Genomic DNA, 19,942 nt, shown 5'->3' on the forward strand with positions numbered 1-19,942 from the left:
AGGTCAGCTCAACAGCTCAAGTCATTGAATCACATTACCTTGCCTAAAGGGAAGTCCTGAAGACAACAGCTTGACAAGTGATCTCCTTTATGCAAGTGGAGATAGGAGGAAGAAGGAAAGGAGAGGGAAGTTGACCCTACCATCTACAAGTTGCAAATCTGATCTATTGTGCGGCAAGTTAAGAGACAGTAGTAGCAGAAGTTTCTAGCCTAGATCTTGGAGACACTTTGGTCAAAGGGTCTTTGTATTGGTCTTGGAAATTTTGACAAGTGAATATTCTATAAGAAGAATTACCGTGGGTTTTCCTCTCAGGTTTGGAGAGGTTTTTTCCCTGGCTGTTGCCTATATCTTGTGTTATTGTTCTTTTGTTTATTATGCATGATAGCTGGTTGATGAAGTTAACACTCATACATATATGAAAATTCTTGTTTGAATAAGGAAAAGATAAAAATACTTCACAAGCATTTATCTAAGAAAGAGAAATGATTAACATATCAAGCCCTCAGATTTCTCAACATGGTATTAGAGGGATGGTAGCACATCAAGGAAGGGTTGATAAAGAACATTGAAGAAGAGGCAAGGCAGTTGAAGTTGAAGGCAAAGCTAGATTCATATCCACATTCTGAAACTCCAAGATCTATCAAAGAAAAGACAAGATCTATCATTCGGGCAGATCTATAAGAGGAAGTTATCAAGAATCTTCTTATTTCAGCTGAAGAGCAGATCCTCAAGGATAGTCAAGCTTCCACAAGCTCATACAAGGCAGCGATCAAAATTCAAGCTTCAAGGATCATCACATCAAGTAAGTATCTTATTTATTTGAGCAAAACTAATCTTGAAAAAGATGTCTTCCTGCAAGGAAAGCAATAAGTTCATTGGAATTGCCAACTTCCTTGCTTAGAAGAAAAGAACTGATCTCAATTTGAAAGAGCAACAAGTCATTGATTATGTACAAAAGAAATTGGTGCTTCTACCGATAGTCAAGAATTGGCTAAGCATAACAAGAACGAAGTGAGATCTCAAAAGATTCTCATAGAATCTATCAAGGACTCTCTGGTCCCTTATGTAGCCAAGCTTGAAACAGCCAAGGAAATCTATGACAAATTGATAGATTTATTCTCCGGCAGCACTGCAGGAGAAGGGATCTCTCTAAGGAATAACTTATACAAGATGAAGATCAGCAAAGAAGGTATAGGGTCTCTGAAATAAGAGATCAGTTGCAGGAACGAGGAGAAATCCTGTCTGATCAAGAGATGACCACGATAGTGTTGAATGCACTCTCTGAGGAGTGGAGAAACTTTACAGCCAGCATATGGGCTAAAAAGGATGCATCTTCACTCAATGATCTGTGAGCAATATGCAAAGTAGAAGAAGCCAGATTAAAGGCCAAAGAAGATATTGCAGTTGGATCCAAGGAGCAAGCATTTGCTCCCAGATTCAAGAGAAAAGGAAAGTTCAGCAAGTTTGAGAGACCTTGTCATCAGCAACATCCCAAGAAAGACATGTCAAAGATTCAATGCTTTGAATGTCACGAATATGAATACTACCGAAGAGATTGTCCCAAGCGAAAGAAGAATGGCAAGAGGAAACATGAAGTAGCTCATGTCGCTCAGAAAATTCAAGACAATGAAAGGAAGCCGAAGAAGGAGGAGCCACGGGATCTTCACTATGATTAAAAGATCACCTCCTGTTTTATTTCATAGGTCTTAGTTAGCAGATTGCATAGCATTTAGTGGCATGTTGTCATTCATGAACATTCTTATGTGTTGTCTAAGTAACTCTTTTAAAGAATGAACTGATTATGTATTTTGTACCAGCCATGGATGAACAATTGTTGAATGAGGATAAGTTGAATCCTCTGGAAATACTGTTAATGGATATGATTAATGTATTTGTATTTCTTTATGTAACGATTCTAGGAAGAAATCAAATTGCTATGTGTAGGAAATTCTAAGATGAGAACACTTTGGTTCTCCGAATCTTTGAAGAATTTTTACAGGCAAATACCCTATGTAAAGAATCCAAGTCAGAACGATGGTACCAAGAGAACCTGTAAGGATCAAGTCAACTCTATTGCACGTCAAAGAACTCTTAAGAAGTTTGCTGCAAGAATCATAAGTATGATTCAAGATAAATGAGGTATGTACACTTTTGTTTAGTATTATAATATCATGTCATATGGTTGCAGGTAGCATGGATCAAGCATGATGAAGAGAAAAAAAAAGGATCTCCTCCTCTAAAAGGTTTAAAAATGAAATCAACATAATATGTCCTCATATGGAGTATGAGGTAGTTGACAATAATTAAGGAACTTTGATTGGAATCTACTGGGAATAAAAAAAATGTGAGGATGGTAGAGATCGTGAAATATGCAACCATGATGAAGGCAATCAACATCCAAATAACCAAGAAGATTTGACAAGAAAATCTCCCAGAAAGATATGGAGAATCTGTTAGAAGTTTGAAAAGATGAAGACCCTTGACTATAGATATCAACGGGAGATGTTTCAACAAGTATGCAGGGTGTCGATACCTACTAGAAGAAGTGGAAAACGCCATCACCAAAAAGGTAATATATGATTTGTTTTTGGTCTGACTTTTTTAATAAGTCCGGGTATGTGTGCAGGGCTATGTTAAGAAGGGTTGTGAAAGATGTCATAACTATGTACCTTGTGATCTAGAGCAATCACCGTTGAAAGAAAGGTGGAGATAGATGGCCCTATGAAGAAAGCCCCAGATGTAAATCCAAGGAGGATACTTTCCAGGAAAGAAGGAATGACATGATGGAGGAAAGTGATGGATGGTTGAACTCTACATATGAAGAAATTGATGACATCAACGTGTTGAATCATCAGTCAGCTAGAAGACCCTATAACGCATTGATGATAGAATCCCTATTTAAGAGGGAGCTCTAGAAGGTTCCTATGAGTAAAGGAACATGAGTAAGTTTCTGAGTAAAGAGAAACTTGGAACTCATCCCTGGTTAAGAGGGAGAGTTAGACACGACATTCTTGTCTTCAGTTTGGAAGAAAGAATGGAGGATTGTGTAATCATCTCGCATCCGACACTCTTGAGGATGTGATAGGGCATCCAAGATAAGAGTGGGCAAGAGGACCAATATTCTTGAGGGTTGGGAACCCAGTAAGTTTCTGGGTAAAGAGAAACTTGGAACTCATCCCTGGTTAAGAGGGAGAGTTAGACACGACATTCTTGTGTTCAGTTTGGAAGAAAGAATGGAGGATTGTGTAATCATCTGGCATCCGACACTCTTTGAGGATGTGGTAGGGCATCCAAGATAAGAGTGGGCAAGAGGACCAATATTCTTGAGGGTTGGGAACCCAAGATGAGAATAGACTTAGTAGGGCATACTCGGAGAACACCTCGGTCGGTATGACCCTACGAGAGACAATGATGATGTGTGTCTATCAGTCATTGGTCTTGCCAACATTGTGCTCTGATCCGAGTAAGAGATAGAGATATTAGCCAAGGCCTTGCTATATGAAAACAAAGTTGGCTGAAATGATGCTATAACAGATGGATTGCAAATCCGATCTTCTTAATGAGAATTCTTTTGTAAACTTGAAAAATTGTCTAAGGACCATGTATGTATAAATACCTCCCTGGTTAAGAGGGAGTGTTGAAGAAAGTGTAACTAGGATTAGTCTTCATAGTGACACATTCCATTTTCAATGATGTAAATTGTATCTAGCAAAATATTTTGTGAATTTGAGTCATGGGTTTCATGCTCAAAATGTATTTGGAGTAGCTCCCATTTACAGCTCTAGGCTAGGTGATAGGTTTAAATCATTTATGTAATTAATTACACTTTTAAAATATATAGCTTGTGTCTCCAAGATCAAGGGCGGACCATGTGGCATGACACCTCCAAGTTCAAGGTCAAATGGCTAGTCTAAATCTCCTCCAAGCCAAGATCAAAATAGCAATGTAATTTTGGAAAAAATGTATTATATTCATGTCGGCTATATCATCATGTAAGTCGTCCTAAACTCAAGACATGTCGACCTAATGAGCAGCGTTAAGAAGACTATAAATATGGGTCTCTCCACTCTCATTAGGACACACACTCACCACATCAATTCGGTACCTTTCTCATGTGAAGAAGGCAGTATAAGAGTGTGTAGTAAGGGTGAAGATCAAGGAGCCACAGGTCAGCGAGAAGGAAGTCAATTACGTCATCCATAGCCGCAGGGAACTCATCCACACTTGCAAAGCTAGGGCATCATTCTATCTACCCTCTTTGTCAAGGAAAATATTCGGTCTTGGGTCTATTTGAAAGGAAAATATGTGCGCAAAAGGGTGACTAGTGGAGCAAAGGTTTAGGAGGGTTAGAAGAGCCCTAAACCTCCCACACGTGCTAAGGTGCAGGTCATCATTAGGGTTGTATTATAGTCATTGATATTATTCATGAGTAGGGCTTTATTCAAGGATAAAAGAGCTCGATTATGCATAAAAGAGGAGATCCGAATACAACGAAGGAAGGAGGAGGCTACAAGTACTTGTAGCTCACCCTCACGTGCGAAATCCAGTGATAGCTTCAAGACTGCAGTCAGGTCAGCTGAACAGTTCAAGTCAAGGAATCACATTATCTTGCCTAAAGGGAAGTCTTGAAGACAACAGCTTGACAAGTGATCTCTTTTATGCAAGTGGAGATAGGAGGAAGAAGGAAAGGAGAAGGAAGCTGATCCTACCATCTACAAGTTGCAGATCTGATATATCGTGCAGCAAGTTAAGGGACAGCAGTAGCAGAAGGTTCTAGCCTTTATGTTGGAGACACTTTGGTCAAAGGGTCTTTGTATTGGTCTTGGAAATTTTGTCAAGTGAAGAATCTATAAGAAGAATTACCGTTGGTTTTCCTCTCAAGTTTGGAGAGGTTTTTGCCTGGTTGCTGCCTATATCTTGTGTTATTGTTCTTTTGTTTATTATGCATGATAGTTGATTGATGAAGCTAACACTCGTACATATATGAAAATTCTTGTTTGAATAAGGAAAAGATAAAAATATTTCACAAGTAGTAATCTAAGAAAGAGAAATCATTAACATATCAAGCCCTCAGATTTCCCAACAACTAGTAGAAGGGAACCCACACTTGGGTATATAATGTAGCGCAGGGAGCAATCGTGGTACATGAGGTGCCCCGACCTTGATTTTTCCACCCTTCTTTGTATGTCTTTTGCCTTTTATGATTTTTCTTCAATTAACTGCTCAGTGCTCAAGGGGTAAGAGCATGATGTGTGAGATATAGCAGTGGACACCCCCTTTTAAGGTAGGGTTGTTCATTTCCCACCAGGGGTTGGGACAATCATGGGTTCCCATGTGATGAAGGAGACTCAGGAACATGTACGAACCAAGGTGATGGCCATGATGATGAGGTAGAGCTCATGTATTGGCTTTTGCCCACATGCTAAATGTGTTTGTCTCGGCCATCCTTTGCATTTTACGGTACATTTTTCTATTGAATGTGGCCAATTATGCTTTTACTTTTATTTTTAGCTGCATCAACCTCCACGGCATCATTCTGAGCCTAACCCAAGATCTATGCAGGGGAAGGGCAGAGCTAGGCTTATGTGGACCCAGTGGAGGAATGTCGACCTAGGTGGGAGAAATGATAAATGTGGTTATAATGAGTGGAAATTAGGCAATATGTGGATGAGGGAGTGGGACCACACAACCAAAATCAGGGTTTCCCATGAAATACCATTCTTAAAGCCAAATGGTCAATAAAAGAAATCCCACAGGACTAGAATCCAAGGTTAATATCCAAAAGGGGTCTAGGGGACAAGAGCACAGGCCTAACCATTCTTTCTATTGAATCCCCCCATTAATCCATGCCCATAAGTGTCCATCTTAAGCAAACTACATACCAAATGACAAGGCATACCTTTAGGTTTGGGAGGCCCATCTTCAAACATACGATCATGAAAGATGGGTGAGGGCCAACATGGTCGGCTCAAGTGGTGGAGAAATGGCACAATGAGCTACTTGGTGGCTGCAACGGGTTGTTGGCTGTCGACTGATGACCATCTTCGAGTAAACTTTTCCCTTAGGGATATCACAACATGAACCACAATTCATACAACCACGAGTTGGCTCCACAAGGTCATCTAGTCGTATTTGGTAGGAAAAAAATTAGTTAAAGAAAGATTTTGGGGTACCCTCTAAAGATTCCATGAAAATACTATCAATTTGAGAGTATTGACTACTTAAAAGTAGCCTTTAAATTAATAAACAAGTTACTTAAAATCCAAAGGGTTCTAACCATTGAACCTTCTGAAACACAATTAAATTAAACGACATTACATTAAAGAATAACTTTAATATTCAACTTAAAGGGAGTCAAAAAGATATAAATAATTAAGAGTGAGATTAAAAGTAGAGTATCCTAAAGTTAAAAATGGAATATAGTTGAAGTGAGAAAAAACTATATTTTGAGAATAATTAGAAAAGAAAAACGCTCAAAAATAAAAAGAAAAAAATTATTAAAAAAAAAGTAAAAGAAATAAATTAAATTACCAAGGAAGGTTATCAAATCAAGAAAAATGGAGCCTAATTCGAAAATAATGAAGGAAGTAGTCAAGATGAGTCCCACACAACAATCACTATTTTGGACTAAATGTCCAAGTCAGCTAGATGAACTTGGATATGCATGTATTGTAAAAAAGTGCAATTTATGTTGTCCAAGGTGTGGAAGATTATTTAGTTTAGAAGAAAACCAAAACAATGAGCAGATGCAAATAAAATGATTATAGGTAAAAATCGCAAAATTTCAACAAAATAACGAGGCATCAGAGAAGAAATATATAGATCTCAAAGATCGGTTTCATGAAAAATCAACAAAAAGCAACGAAGAAATTTGGCGTCTACGGGACCACAATGATAAATTACTTTCATAGATAAAAAAAGTCCAAGGGTTAACAAACAAAGACTAAAACAAAAAAAGGAAAGTTCTGATAAGGAACTAAAGGAGAATCTATCAAATAAAAAAAATAAAAATTGTCCCTAAAAACCCGAAATCAAAAATTATTAGAGCAAATCAAAAAGTTAAATGATAAAGAGAAAGATACTAAGGACAAAGTCAACGATTTAGAAAATGGCGAACTTTCACATCTAAGGAATCATAACCAAGACTTACTTAAACAAATAAAGAAGCTTAAAAGTGACAAGAAATCACTAAATGACAAGTTAGAACAACTTAAAGAATTAGTATCGAAGTCTTTAGTCGTTTCACTCCAAGTTGAAGATAAAGAAACAGATACCGATCCAGTGAAAATAGTAACTCAACCAGAGGATAAACCTACTAAAGTGAAGACACATGCAGAAGTTGCAGTTCAAACGATGGACATTCCAAATGATGATTTAGTAGCCAACTCAACAACAATAGCGCCTGAAGGAAATCAGGAAACAACCACTAACATGATAAGGGAAATTCCAACCAGAAGAACTATTTATCGACATTTGAATCACAAGAGAAGACTTTCCAATCAATCTACATACCAGTATCACTCATAACATAAACAACAAATTTATGTACCCAAGAATACTGAAGTTTGCAGAATCTAGTCCTACAATAACTATTCATCACAAATTTTCAGAGATCAGAAGATTCCACAGAAGATTAATCTAGGATGATTCGATCTGTTCTCAATACGACAATTTTGTCTATCACTCAAAGCATCATATCATCTTGTATCAACGAAGATGAAATTTCAAAGACGAGAAGACAAGATATTCTCAGTAAGCTTTGAGGACAAAGCTTCTTGAGGAAAGAGGAAATGTTATGAATATAATTCATATAAAAATAAAAAATAATTAATTAACTAATGGTTAGTTAGTTAGTAATGAAGAGGCATGTCTTAGAGACATGACCATTCACGAAATGCCACCTACCTAGGATATATAAGCACGCTCTAATTCTCATTTGTCATCATCTCATATCTCATATCAATTCTTATACAATATTCAATATACAGCTACATGTCTTACAATCGACATTTAAGTCTTTGAAGTATTTTAAAGATTTCCGCTGCGTACACGAAACTTGTTCATTATGAAGCATCTGTTGAAGAAAGTGTAACTAGGATTGGTCTTCATAAAGACATGTAATTATGACTGATGTAAATGATGTAATAAAGAGAACAAAATTATTATTGTAAACTTGCTTCATGGGTTTCATGAGCAAGTGATTTTAAAATAATAGGATTTGTCATTTAGAGTCTAGAATTAATGTCATGTATGAAGAGATCTTCTTCAGACTATGTTTAATGTATACAACTCCACAGAAATGTCTAGAAGCCCTCCAAAGACAAGCACAATCCCTCTTGAAGAAGTCGGCCTCCAAACAATAACAAAGGAAGTCTTGTCGGCTCACCTATGGAGACACACCCGTTCAGCATGACATGTCGGCTCAAGTGTAGAGGCAAACCACTATTTATATGCGGCTAGGGTCACCACAGAAGGCAGAGAATTCGGACAAGCATCTCTGTGTTTTTCGGATGGGTACCACAGAGATGAAGTCTCGGCCTCCTCACAGTCTCGATGATCACAGTCTCGGCCTACCAATACAGTGATCACAAAAGCTGCCTTGAATACCAGAGAAAAGGGCTCAAACCTGTCTCCTTGCAGTCTCAGCATATTTGTGATAAGGAGGATCTCGATAATCCCACAGTGACACACTCTATCTCGGCATACATTCTAGATGCAGTGATAATCTCGGCATAGATGTAATCATGGTCTTGGTATAGATATAGTCTTGATCTTGATGGAGACATAGTTACAAGGTCATGATCTTAGTGAATCTAGGTGCAGCTCTCATAAACATATATACATATCTCGGTATAGAGATCTTGTTGTTATGGTGAAGATCTCGGTGAAGGCGTAGCAATGGTGCAACAGTAATGATCTTCGTGGTGCAGTAGTGATGGCCTTGATGTTGCAGCAGTGATGACTTCAGTAGCAGTGATGATGATCTCAGCAATGACGAAGAAGAGGATTGTTGTCTTGGTCTTGGAGTGGCTAAATAGGTCAAGGGTCATGGTATTCGTCAATTTGACCTCTATAAGAAGAATTTGAGCAGGTTTTCCTCTCAAAGAGTGAGAGGTTTTGGCCTTGACAGAAAGCCAACATCTTGTGTTCTTGTCTCTTTTGTTTTGGTAACTATTTGATGAAGTAAGAAATCACACTCTAATAATAGCAAGAGAATATTGTGCTAATAAGAGAAAGTAAAAAGTACCTCACAAATAGTTATCATCGTGAGAAGAATCATATTAACCTGATTGCCCTAGATTCTTCAACAACCCTAAATTAGGAAGAGAAGCGCCATATGAAGTGTCATTTTGCCCTTGATTAACAAACTTGGTTCACTTGGATGCACTAATGAATAATGTACCTAATCGTGAAGATGCAACACTGGACAATGTGTGTGATTGGCAGGTGGTTTCCATCATGGGTTATGTAATTTCATTGGGCCCCAGGTCCACTAGAGGAGCATTATGACACCCTACAGGTGAAGCAATGAGAGCCATGGGACTCCTATAATTTACAAAGCATCACACCATTCCATAGGCACCTACAGCCCCCTAGCAGTCAGCACTTTCCCTACATTATTCATGAGATGATGCATTTGGTGCTGAAATTTCTAAGTCTACTCGTTGGAAATTTTATTTGTATTCTTCTGGTTTATTTCTCCTACTTGTTATTTACAAACAAGTTCTTTAAACATATAAACATCGAAATAAACACAATACAGTCTCAAACATCTACAGATCAACAACTGAAAGAAATAGCAAACACACAAGTGACATCGTTATTTTTGGACAACTCGTCCTCGGAAAACTCAATGTGGGAAAACCGATGCAGCAATTCTGAGGGTTTATTTTATTATGCAGTCTATCCTTGAGTACAACTGCATGCCAAACTAGCTCACCCGACAGAGAAAAATAACCAGCAATAATACCTCTCTATTCGGAAGCAAGTTTTCAGAAAACCTGCCCCACGAAACCCTCTCCAGAAACACTAAAGCACTGCGTCAGCCCTCCTGGCCTCTGTGTCAGCCTCAAACCCCTCTACGTTAGCCCTCTAATGCGCTGCGTAGCCTCTGGGACCCTCTATGTCACTCCTGCTGCCTTCTGCATGGATGACATAGACCCTCTAGCCTCTGCGTTGTCTGTGCTGGGCTCTGTGTGGCCTGCTCTGGCTTCTGTGTCTACCTCTCTGCCTCTGTGCTGGTCTCTCGGCACTATCCCTGCCTCTCTATCCAGTATTCACTGCCCCTTGCTACCAACTCATCACTGATTCAACTTTACTTAGCAAACCCCACTCTAGTAAATCGAATGATTGATCACTCTAGTGTATTCTCCAACAAACCCTCAAGCCTCTTCTTACACTTTTCCTGTTGGTCCTTCAACAGCCGAGATTACATCACTAATCAACGGCTAAGATTGATTTGGCTTGATCCATGACTTTTGGAACCTTCTAATCAAGTTTTATATTAATACCCATTAATATTTTATTTTTCATAAGTAAAATATTAATTATTTTAATATCTCCCAAACCGGTTAGAATCTGCCCAAACCATTTCTGGGTCTTGGAGATCTCATGTGCTTTAGCCTCTCCACCAATTTTCATGGCTAGAGCACATTTGATGCTATACCAAATCAACACTCACTCTTAGCGAGGACTATGCTCTAGTAATACTCCACATTGAGCATCACTCTGATTATCCAGTGCCAGTACCTGTGCTAGTGCTAGGCCTCCCCACCCAACATCCTTTGCACTGTTGCATCCTGTACTACTGCCCATGGCCCTGCCACTGCCACTGCCGCTGTTGCATCTGTACGGCAGCTCCCTCTGCATCCGTGATGATGCTAGTCCTTTCTCCCAACACTGCATCTACACTACCACCCCCTCTCATCATGTTGCATCACGCTACTGCTAACTGCTACTGCATGCAACTCAGTTACTAAGAAGTAAGTAACTAATCTACCCAACCACTGACATCCCTGTCAGGCTAGAAACACTCCCGATGCTAAAGCTCTCTTTATCGCTATCTCGTGCTCCCTCTCCTGCCTCTGCGTTGCTGAAACAACTCCCTGCATCTCGCACCGATGCAAACCTCTTTGTGCCATCCTGCATTGTCGCAACACTCTCCGTCCCTCTCGCACTGTTGCAGCCTGCTAGCCTCGCACTGCCCAGGGACTTTTGCACTGTAGCACTCTCTGTCGCTTCATCCACATTTGTTTCTACCGACATCTACCAGTCCTGCTACTCTCTCTTCGGGGCTCCCATAGCAAGGATCTGATCCAAGAGTTTGGGTACCTCAAGGATCCTGCCCCTCATTGCCTGTAGTCCTCCTGACTACAGCTCGATGTCTCCCCACCTCTTCTCTAGAGGTACATGAGCACTCATGGCAGAATCGTCATCCTCCTCTACCTCCTTTTCCGCCTTCGTTGGCAGTGCCTCAGAGTCGGACGCCTCTGCCTTACTCTTCTTCCTCGAACATTGTTTCGCATAATGACCAAGTTCCCCGCAGTTGAAGCATTTGACCTTGGAGAGGTCCTTTTTCTTCCTCTTCTCCTGCTTTCCCGCAGATACCAGAGTTACATCCTCTTCCTCTTCCTTCTTGATCTGGACTCCTTTGCTGCTACTTCTCGTCTTGCTCAGTCGTCTGATCTCTTCTTGACAAAAAACCACCCACAATTCTTCCCAATCTAGAAGATCTGCCCTGCCCAGAATGCTCTGGACAAATATCTCCCACTCCTCGAAGAGTGCATTTAGAGCGGTCCTCACTAACATCTCCTCATCCGGTGTGGCCCCTATGGAAGTCAGTTGGTCCCAGATCTCCTTTAACCAACCAAGGAAGTGATCTATCTGCTCCCCCTTTTGCATCTAGTATGATCGTAGCTAATTCTCAAGTAACATCTTCCTCTGCACGGAAGTATGCTGGTACAACTTCTTCAAGGTGTCCCACATTTCCTTCTTCGTCTGCTTTTCAGCACTATGTTGGACCACATAATCCTTGACCCCATCAAGGATGATGCATTTCGCCCCCTTCTGCATCTAGTATGATCATAGCTAATTCTCAAGTAACATCTTCCTCTACACGAAAGTATGCTGGTACAACTTCTTCAAGGTGTCCCACATTTCCTTCGTCGTCTCCTTCTCAGCACTATGTTGGACCACATAATCCTTGACCCCATCAAGGATGATGCATTTCAACTTGGCCATTGCCTCCTCGTACTTTTCATTGTCAGATGGCTCAACTGGTATAGCCACATTTCTCAAGGCGAAGGCCTTGATGCGATGTCTATCTAGAATGGACAGGATCCTGGCCTTCTAGACCACAAAGTTGGACACCCCATCCAACCTGTCATGATCCCTCAGTCCATTCATGGCCATCTCTCTTCTCTTCTTGTCGACTCCTCCGAGTCTCTCTACTTCCCACCTAGAAGTTCTCTCTTTGACTCCCGATGAGTCTCTCTACTTCCTGCCTGGATGTTCTCTACTAGACTCCCTTTGAGTCTCGATTTCCCTCCTGAAAATCCGCCTACCAAATGTCGAGTCGCACCTCTCCAATCTTCCGTGCACCTGCAACACTGATTCGAATTTCTTGGCTAGAAATCCACCTCAGTAGCGACTCCCGCTACCTTGGTTTTTCCCTGTTAGGTACTGTTTTGCTCACAGTACGCAACCAGCTTCACTCCCGCAAACTACCCACAACTTCCTATGCCCCAACAACTAAAGGACTGAGCCTCTAGGCTCTGCGCAATCCCGATACTGGAAAAAATGCTCCCTCTACCAACTGTGTCAACCCTCCTGGTCTTTGTGTGGTTCTGCGTAAGCCTTTTTCTGCGCTCCTTAGCCTCTGCGTTGGACTCTTTTTGGCCTAGACTGATGATGCAGTCCCTCTGTGTCAGCCCTTCTTCTGTCGCTTTCTGAGAGGATCAGCTTTTGTCACTCGGGGCAGCTGACTTTGCTGCAAATGCTCTGCTTCAGTTGATGCCTTCAGCTCCCCTGTGATCTGCAACCACGCTCTGATACCATGTTGAAATTTCTAAGTCTACTCGTTAGAAATTTTATCTCTATTCTTCTGGTTTATTTCTCCTACTTGTTAATTACAAACAAGTTATTTAAACATATAAACATCGAAATAAACACAATACAGTGTCAACCATCTACAGATCAACAACTGAAAGAAATAGCAAACACACAAGTGACACCGTTATTTTTGGATAACTTGTCCGCGGAAAAACCCAATGCAAGAAAATCGGTGCAGTAATTCTAAGGGTTTATTTTATTATGCAATCTATCCTTGAGTACAACTAAGTGCCAAACTGGCTCACCAGACAGAGAAAAATAACCGGCAGTAATATCTCTCTATTCGGAAGCATGTATTCAAAAAACCTGCCCCACCCTCTCCAGCAACACTAAAGCATTGCGTCAGCCCTCCTGGCCTTTGCGTCAACCTCAAACCCCTCTGCATCAGCCCTCTGAGGCACTGCACAGTGTCTGGGACCCTCTACGTCACTCTTGTTGCCTTCTGCGTGGATGACGCAGGCCCTCTAGCCTCTGCGTTGTCTTTGTTGGGCTTTGTGTGGCCTTCTCTGGCTTCAGCGTCTGCCTCTCTGCCTCTGCATTGGTCTCTCGGCACTATCCCTGCTTCTTTGTCCAATACTCACTGCCCCTCGCTACTAACTGATCACTGATTCAACTTTACTTAGCAAAGCCCGCTCTAGTAAATCGAATGACCTATCACACTGGTGTATTCTCCAACTGACCCTCAAGCCTCTTCTTATACTTTTCCTGTTGGTCCTTCAACAACCGGGATTACATCTCTAATCAACGGCTAAGATTAGATTTGGCTTGATCCATGACTTTTGGAACCTTCTAACCCAGTTTTATATTAATACCCATTAATATTTTATTTTTCCTAAGTTTAGACTTAGGAACTCCATTAAAAATATTAATTATTTTAATATCTCCCAAATCGGTTAGAATTTGCCCAAACCGTTTCTAGGTCTTGGAGATCTCATGTGCTTTAGCCTCTCCACCAATTTTCATGGCTAGAGCACATCTGATGCTACCCCAAATCAACACTTAGACCAGCGTGCCCCCAATCAGCTTAACAATGTATACATGATTTGGTAGTTGATCTGAAGCCTAAATGAGGTTTGTCTTACCCCTTGAGACATGGGAGGGCTATTACCATCCTCTGAGTCATTAACATTCAAGCAAAACCAGCCTATTCTATCACCAGAGACCCATGAGACCCATTTTGTGCCCCAAATACAAAATTGGGGTCCACGGGATCATTTGCATGGATATTTAGGCGCCAACCCCTAGATCTGGATTTTTGGAGCCCTCTACACTTGACTTGGCACTAGAGGAGCCCAACGCATGCCTTAGAAGGGCCTACGCATGCATGACATTAGCATTTCAACCTCTTTTGTGGCTTGTTGCTTATGTTTTACATTAGCTGTGAGGTTGGCTTGTAACATCATTTTACAACTTGGAGGGGATTTTAGGCTAAATTAGAGTTCATTAGATATGTATAAATAAAAGAGAGGTTATTTCACTCTTATCATCATTGCTTGGAGAATTCAAACCTCATAATAGAAGTTGCACTTGCTTCTTTGTGGCTATTGGAGATTAGTTGAATGCATTTTGATGTTTGGAAGCTATTTTGAATTGTCTTTGGAGCTATTTATTTGGTGAATGGACAGATACACTATATGTTATCTTGTAAGTGCCTATTGTTGAATATTATCCTTTTGAATTTGTGTAATGTATGGAATTGTTGCTTCTAGATTATGCTTGTTTATGCCCTAATTTGTTGAAAAATAATTTTGAAAGCTATCTAGTGGAGAATTGCGTATGTTACTCATTATGTAACATGTAATGAATGTTCCTAGTGGGCGAATTCTTATAACTCTCCATCAAACTCCATTTATCATTGAGTAGGTAAATGTTGGTATTTTGATACCTAGGGCATCAAATTTCAGCCTCCTTAGCAACAAATTTAGCTTATCTTGCAAATCCTTGACTCCATATGCCCAAAGGACAAGGCACCAGTCCAAGTCTTTGGTAATCATCTCAAAGTTTTCTCCATAAATTTCTCTCCACTCCTTTAATTCAGTTCTTTTAACGCTAGGGCGAAAATGTATGGCTTGGAGTGAAGTTCTAAGGAGTCGACTTTTTGGTGATTTGAAAGCCTAAACATCAAGAGATAGGTCTAGGCTACCTAACCTATCAATTTGATGGGCATCCACTCATATTTATTCCACAAAAAATCTTTCCTTAGGTGGTTTCTCTAAGTGGGAAACCCTAGTTTCTTTTCCCTTCAACTTGAGTCCTTTCTTGAGGGTTTCATGAGCCTTGGCTTAGTTGAATATCATTCTAAGAAACTCTCTCCCTTGGACCCTAACCCTGTGAATATCTATTATTATCAAAAATCCTCAAAACTCTAGGCCTTGAGCCTTATTTTCTAGGGATTTTCTTGGTGAGAGATTTGCTTCATTGAAGCCTTGTACCATACTTGAGCCTCTCTTTCAAATGAGCTCTAGCTTGATCACTTTGTGCCGTATACCTAGCATATATATTTTAAGTGATCTCCTTCCTACCGGAGCGATTCCCATTGGTAAAAGTACGTAAAGAGCAGGAATTTTTGTCTAAGGTAACAATGGACCTCTACCCCATTGTAAGCAATTTGTCTAGCTCTTGTCTTGTATGGTTTCCCTCTCCAAGGCCTGCTAGATTTTGTGGTAACAGTTCCTTTAAGGGAGGTGCAGAAAAGAGAAATGGAGAGAGAAATAAAGCGATTAAAAAAATTGGAGGAAAAACACATAAATTTCATAAAAAAAATAAGGCATTGCAAAACTTTTGAAAAGAGAACTTTTATATGTCTAAATGTGGAAAAATATACTTATCATGATAAAGTCCATGTGTTGAGTATTGACAAAGGTTTCTACTTCTATGTGCCATCCCACTTCAAAATATTTTGTGTTGTATTTAAGTGCTGGTTGCCAATTTGGTTTTTTTAATTTTTCATGTGCCATCCCACTTCAAAATCTTTTGTGTTGTATTTAAGTGCTGGTTGCCAATTTTGTTTTTTTTTTTTTTTTTTTTCATGATCACGACCAAGATTCAGATGCTAGACATATAGTAAAAAGAGTAATTTTCAAATAATGAAAATAAATCAATGTGTGAGTAACAATGTTACCAAATTCGGAATCGGTAATAAATCGGCGAGGCAAAAGAGCGAAGAGTTTTAATCGAATCGGGAAAAAAACGGTGGATACAATAAATAAAGATATACACATATATTGAATTTAAAATATATATATATATTTCATTGATATTCAATAAAGCCATGCCAAACAATGCATAATATCAATAGATGTCCAAAAAATCATGAGGGCAATGTGTATACTTCAAGTATAAAATATATTTAGTATTGGAAAACATTTAAAAACAGGTACAAAGATTCAAACGATATGAGGAACTTCCAAGTTTTTGTCAACCAACACCGCGAACCTACTAAAATCTTACTTGGGGTTATAGTAGCACGAATTCTAAATTGGGTTAAGTTTGCATTGGTAGTGCATTATACCCATTGGTAGATCACTTATACACTCGACAACAACAAATGAATTTAAGGAATTGTTTCATTATTATAAGTCCTTGTAAAGTTCCAACATTCTGCAACGATTTGCTTTTATTCAAAACGATATAGAGCTTTAACATACTACAACCATTTTCTTTTATTCAAAATGATATTTTTAAAGGAAAAGAATGTTGCTCAACCATTGGGGAGTAGCCACAAATATATACGTATACCAGCCAAGTCAATAGCTATTGGCATGAGCATCGAGGCAAGTAGTTCGTGTTTGGTAAGCAGATCCATAATTCACTTAGGTGACTCTTTGGGCGGGAGGAAGGTGGCGTAGTTGGACCTGAGGCATAGAAAACCCGGAAAAGCAGTGTAGTCTAGTAAGGCGAGCGATCCAACCAATGCTAAAGTTGTTGCCTAATACATGAAGTCGATTGCCTAATATTGTATACATGAAGCCGACCAACAAAACCCATTGCGACCTTGACAAATTAGAGAAAGGGTTCATGTTTATTGAAGTTGAATTGCGCACAGTGAAGGAAGAACGTGACAATGGCGTCGTTTGATCCACGACGTCTCTGGATAGGCGAGCAACAAGAAGAAATGAAAGCGACCTCCAAGCACGGCGGGCGGCAAGAAGAAGTGAAAGTGAAACCACAAAATAAAAACCTGCGGACTTTTAACCTATGAATCTGAGTGGCTTGTTGAGTCCTCTACAAATTGCCGAATTCGCGAGTCAAACTCGCATTAACCACGAGTCAAACTCATTCAACACGAGTTTGACTCGCCAAGATTCAGATCGGCTCGTTTGGTTGAAGATCAGAGTCGGAATCGTGAGTACTCGCGAGTGATCGGAGACTCCTATAACACTGGTGAGTAATATAAAGAGCATGAAGAGGCTAACATGCAATGAACAAGTGCTGGGTTCTGTTTTAAGTTGCTCATACAGATAATAGGAGGGTTGACAACTATATCAGCGCAAGCACCAATATCAACACCATCAAAGATAGTTTGAGCACCAACATTTCACAACCATTGAGAGAAGACTTGTGAGACCTTGAAAAGGACCCCAAGACTTGTGAGACTTTAGCAAGGTTGCTAATTTTAAAGTAGGGGCGAGATGCTATCCCTAAAATGGTTATTTCTACATGTAATGTACTGTTGACATACACTAAGAACAATAATGTAGTACAAGTGCCTTGAGAGATTGTGTAGAGACATAAGTTGACTAGTGCACATATATCATTAGTCTACATATCTGCATTTTAAGATTTCTGTGATATAAGTTGATGAACTGACCCATTTCCAACATTGAGTTATACAGCAGTGCCCAATGTGTATAACTATAAAAAGGAACCCCAAAAACTGAACTACAAATTACAACCAACAAGTAACACATATGAACATTGTGTTAAACATATTCCTTAGCATTACTTCATGTTGATAGGTATGACATATGAACATCATGTGCACACACATTCTAACTAGTGTGGTTCTCGACTCTCGAAGTCACACCACCTGGGTGAAGAAATTGCATTCAGCAAGTCAGTTCATCTCCTCACTCAACTAGTTTTTCAAATTAGTTGAGATATTTCATTAAGATCATCCACCTAACTAGTGGATCAAGTTTCTACATCACACTCCTGACCATTGACCCACTTCCTGGCCATTATGGTTTTAATAACATTTCTAACATATTTAGATTAAAAAGGGTTTTAATCTTTTAGGAATACCTCTTTGGATGTTACTTTTACTCAGCTTCCCAAGTGGCATTTCTGACATGTTAATCTCAAACTCCATCATGGCAGCCCTGAAAACATGCATATCATAGGTTGCATTAATATGCTGAGAATGATGAGAATTATATCAAAATAGGAATAACAGGATATTATAACTGTAGATCATTCCATCACCTATATGTTTCAAGATCAAAAAGCATCTTCATTAGGTCTATCACCCGAGGATCAAGTTTGCTCTTTGCACCCAAAGAACCAATGTCTTTTTGTCGTGATTCATCAACTCCGTAATCCTAACCATTTTGGACAAAAACAGTTTTTAATTGAAGAAATTGCTGAAATTACCATGGACAAAAACATTTGAAACAGGAGGTTGTGCATTCATACAATTTCCAGAGGAAAAAACTTGCCAGGCTGCTTCTCAAAATCGTCTTTGTTTACCCAGCTTTCCCATTCATTTCCTGTCTTTTCAAGAAACAATCTTTTGAATTCATGAATTGCAGCTAATTTTGGCATCTTCTCCAACTTCTGGCCTCCAATTTTACTGTTACCAACTCGGCCCCACTTGCGGAAAACATGACAGCCTGCCTTTTTGTCATCCTCGATAACTTGAAGAATATAATAACTTCGAAAAGTGAATCAAAAAACATGTCAGATGAAACTCAAACAACGTAAAGAATGCAACAACAGAACAAAACCCTCAAGAAAGAAAGATAATCAACTATTGGCTGAACAAGTTCCAATATCCCTTGAAGTAGTAGTAGATAAACACTGAATAGAATGCAATGGATTGAAGATTAACATTACCATAACTCAGGCTTAGCATCTATACAACTAAAAATTTTCAAATTGATATTAACTGAAGTACCAATGTAGGCCTTTATGCCGCATTTCAGATTGAAAATTTATGAAAATCATCTGACAAACCAAACGTTTGTTACATGTCCAAGCAAAAATATCCAAATAAATGTACATATCTCTTCACTTGTTGAATTATATATTAGGCACAGAATGATAAACACATATCCCATGTATTTAAATATGTATTCTGAACAAAAGGCAAGTACAGTGGTTCTAAAATTGTTGTCCAAAAAAATGCATTCCAATATTCTGAACAGTTGATAGGAAAATTTCAATTAAAATTGATTGCCTACGAAAGCATTCTTATTTAGATTTCAATTTAATGTTCAGGCAACAAGCAAACAGACTTGTGGGAGGAATACAGTTTGTGATAAATCACTATCATGAAACTAGTTGATATTCATGGTATGTTTTACTATATATTCATACCAAAACAACTGAGTATCATTTAAACAATATATCAATACTATTTTTTGAATACATTGTTTCTAATATTGTTTTTGCATCATTCATGGCTACTTAAAGTGGTACTTTTAGTGTTCCTGGAACTTCTCAAGCAAATCCACAGCAAGAATACAATCATATTTAAAAGTATGTAACCAAACTCAAGAAAATGGATGGTCACGGCTCATGGGAATGGATGTGCAATTTATGTAAAATTGATAGGACCTGTTACCCACCCAAGTGGTTGACCACTCGGAGAACTTTTCTCCCATTCTGTTTG

General features: G+C 39.3%; 1 protein-coding gene across 2 annotated transcripts in view; it reads right to left on the reverse strand.

Annotated features, from left to right (window-relative positions):
• Positions 1–19,942, reverse strand: part of PARP1 (poly(ADP-ribose) polymerase 2) — a 517,112-nt gene that overhangs the window by 102,903 nt on the left and 394,267 nt on the right. For both annotated transcript variants that reach the window (XM_089445250.1, XM_089445251.1), the window contains exons 11-13: positions 18,745–18,982; positions 18,535–18,650; positions 18,355–18,431 (exon numbers count right to left, since the gene is read on the reverse strand). In XM_089445250.1, coding sequence (XP_089301376.1) covers positions 18,355–18,431; positions 18,535–18,650; positions 18,745–18,982 — 431 coding nt within the window. The remainder of the gene's footprint in view (positions 1–18,354; positions 18,432–18,534; positions 18,651–18,744; positions 18,983–19,942) is intronic.

Source organism: Pinus tabuliformis, chromosome 9, assembly GCF_031772625.1.
Source record: "Pinus tabuliformis cultivar Carrire ecotype Pingquan chromosome 9, CPIR1, whole genome shotgun sequence".
Lineage (NCBI taxonomy): Eukaryota > Viridiplantae > Streptophyta > Pinopsida > Pinales > Pinaceae > Pinus > Pinus tabuliformis.